This window comes from Mandrillus leucophaeus, unplaced genomic scaffold (assembly GCF_000951045.1).
Source record: "Mandrillus leucophaeus isolate KB7577 unplaced genomic scaffold, Mleu.le_1.0 Scaffold164, whole genome shotgun sequence".
Lineage (NCBI taxonomy): Eukaryota > Metazoa > Chordata > Mammalia > Primates > Cercopithecidae > Mandrillus > Mandrillus leucophaeus.
Window position 1 is genome coordinate 914,477 of NW_012101632.1, and position 1,620 is coordinate 916,096.

The 1,620-nt window shown below is 53.2% G+C and overlaps 1 protein-coding gene across 1 annotated transcript in view; it reads left to right on the top strand.

Moving 5' to 3' along the window:
* HIP1 (huntingtin interacting protein 1) overlaps positions 1 to 1,620 on the top strand; it is a 116,931-nt gene that overhangs the window by 21,657 nt on the left and 93,654 nt on the right. The window contains exons 3-4 of the mRNA XM_011976355.1: positions 146 to 288; positions 548 to 604. Of these exons, the coding sequence (XP_011831745.1) occupies positions 146 to 288; positions 548 to 604 (200 nt within the window). The remainder of the gene's footprint in view (positions 1 to 145; positions 289 to 547; positions 605 to 1,620) is intronic.

The window sequence follows — 1,620 nt, forward strand, 5'->3', positions numbered from 1 at the left end:
TGCAGGCTCGGTCTAATGCAGTGGCTGGGTGCAGCCTCTATCCCCTGCAGTGGCTGGGTGCAGCCTCTATCCCCTGCAGTGGCTGGGTGCAGGCTGGGTCCCGGGAGGCAGAGCCCATGCCGTTGTTTTCCATAACCCCCCCCACCATGCATACTGGGCACCCACCATGAGAAAGGGGCACAGACCTTCTGGTCTGTTGTCAACCGCCTGCCTCTGTCTAGCAACGCAGTGCTCTGCTGGAAGTTCTGCCATGTGTTCCATAAACTCCTCCGAGACGGACACCCGAACGTGAGTTCCTAGGGCTGTGGGGTGGCAGGGAGCCAGGGACCCTTGTGGGGAAAGTAACTGCCTGGGCCACAGAGGCTGCTGTCCTCTCCCACACTGCCACCTTCTCCTGGCCTTTGGGTTCCCCATCAGAGGTGGGTGAACCTCTCTCCCATCAGCCTGTCCCCCCACCCCAGGTTCACCTTCGCCTCTCTCCATGCTCTTTCCCTTTGTCTTTCCTTCCTTCTCCATTCTCTCATGGGCTGTTCTTTTGCCTCTGCAGGTCCTGAAGGACTCTCTGAGATACAGAAATGAATTGAGTGATATGAGCAGGATGTGGGTGAGTTTGCAGATGTACCCAGGAGCCACCTGCTCCTCCTGTCCTTCCCCAGAGGCCGCAGAGTAAGGACTGAAGGGTGAATAAATTGATCTCCTTCAGCTTGTTGAGGATTTCTCCCATGAACGCCAGAGAGAGACTAAGGATGCCCCCAAAGTGTACCATGATATCCATAGTCTTGCCTGGGGTCCCTGGACGCTTCAGGAAAGGTCCAGGGCCCGGGAGCTTCTCCTGCCAATGGAAACTCATGTCACAAAGCTGTGACATGAGTTGGGATCCCTCAGCAGTAGCTACACGGCCATGGTTCCTGGTTGTTTTTCTTTTTTTTTGGTAGAGATGGGGTCTCGCTATGCTGCCCAGGCTGGTCTTGAACTCCTGGCCTCAAGTGATCCTCCCACCTCAGCCTCCCAAAGTGCTGGGATCACACACATGAGCCACTGTACCCAACCCACAGTTCCTACTTCTCTTCTCTTTCCATTGGTCCCGTTGGAGTCATAGTACATTGAGAATTAGAATTAGCATACCCAGTTCTTAATGCCAGAGCTTTTTCTTTCCTGTTTAGAGATTCTCAGTGCTTTAGGATGAGGGAGGAGGTAGGTGGCAATATCACAGTCAATGGAAAAGAGCGTTTCTATACACAGAGCACAATCACCCCAGATTCTGATGTCCGTGGGTGTGTATATGGAGAGGGGTAGTTTGCATTTTGAAGAATCTCCCTTGGCCAGGCGCAGTGGCTCGCACCTGTAATCCCAGCACTTTGGGAGTCCAAGGCAGGCAGATCACCTGAGGTCAGGAGTTTGAGACCAACCTGGCCAACATGGTGAAACCCCGGCTCTACTGAAAATACAAAAATTAGCCCGGTGTGGTGGTGTTTGCCTGTAATCCCAGCTACTTGGGAGGCTGAGGCAGGAGAATCGCTTGAACCTAGGAGGCAGAGGTTATGGCGAGCTGAGATTGGGCCACTGCACTCCAGCCTGGGTGACAAAGTAAGACTCTGTCTCAAAAAAAAAAAAAAAAAA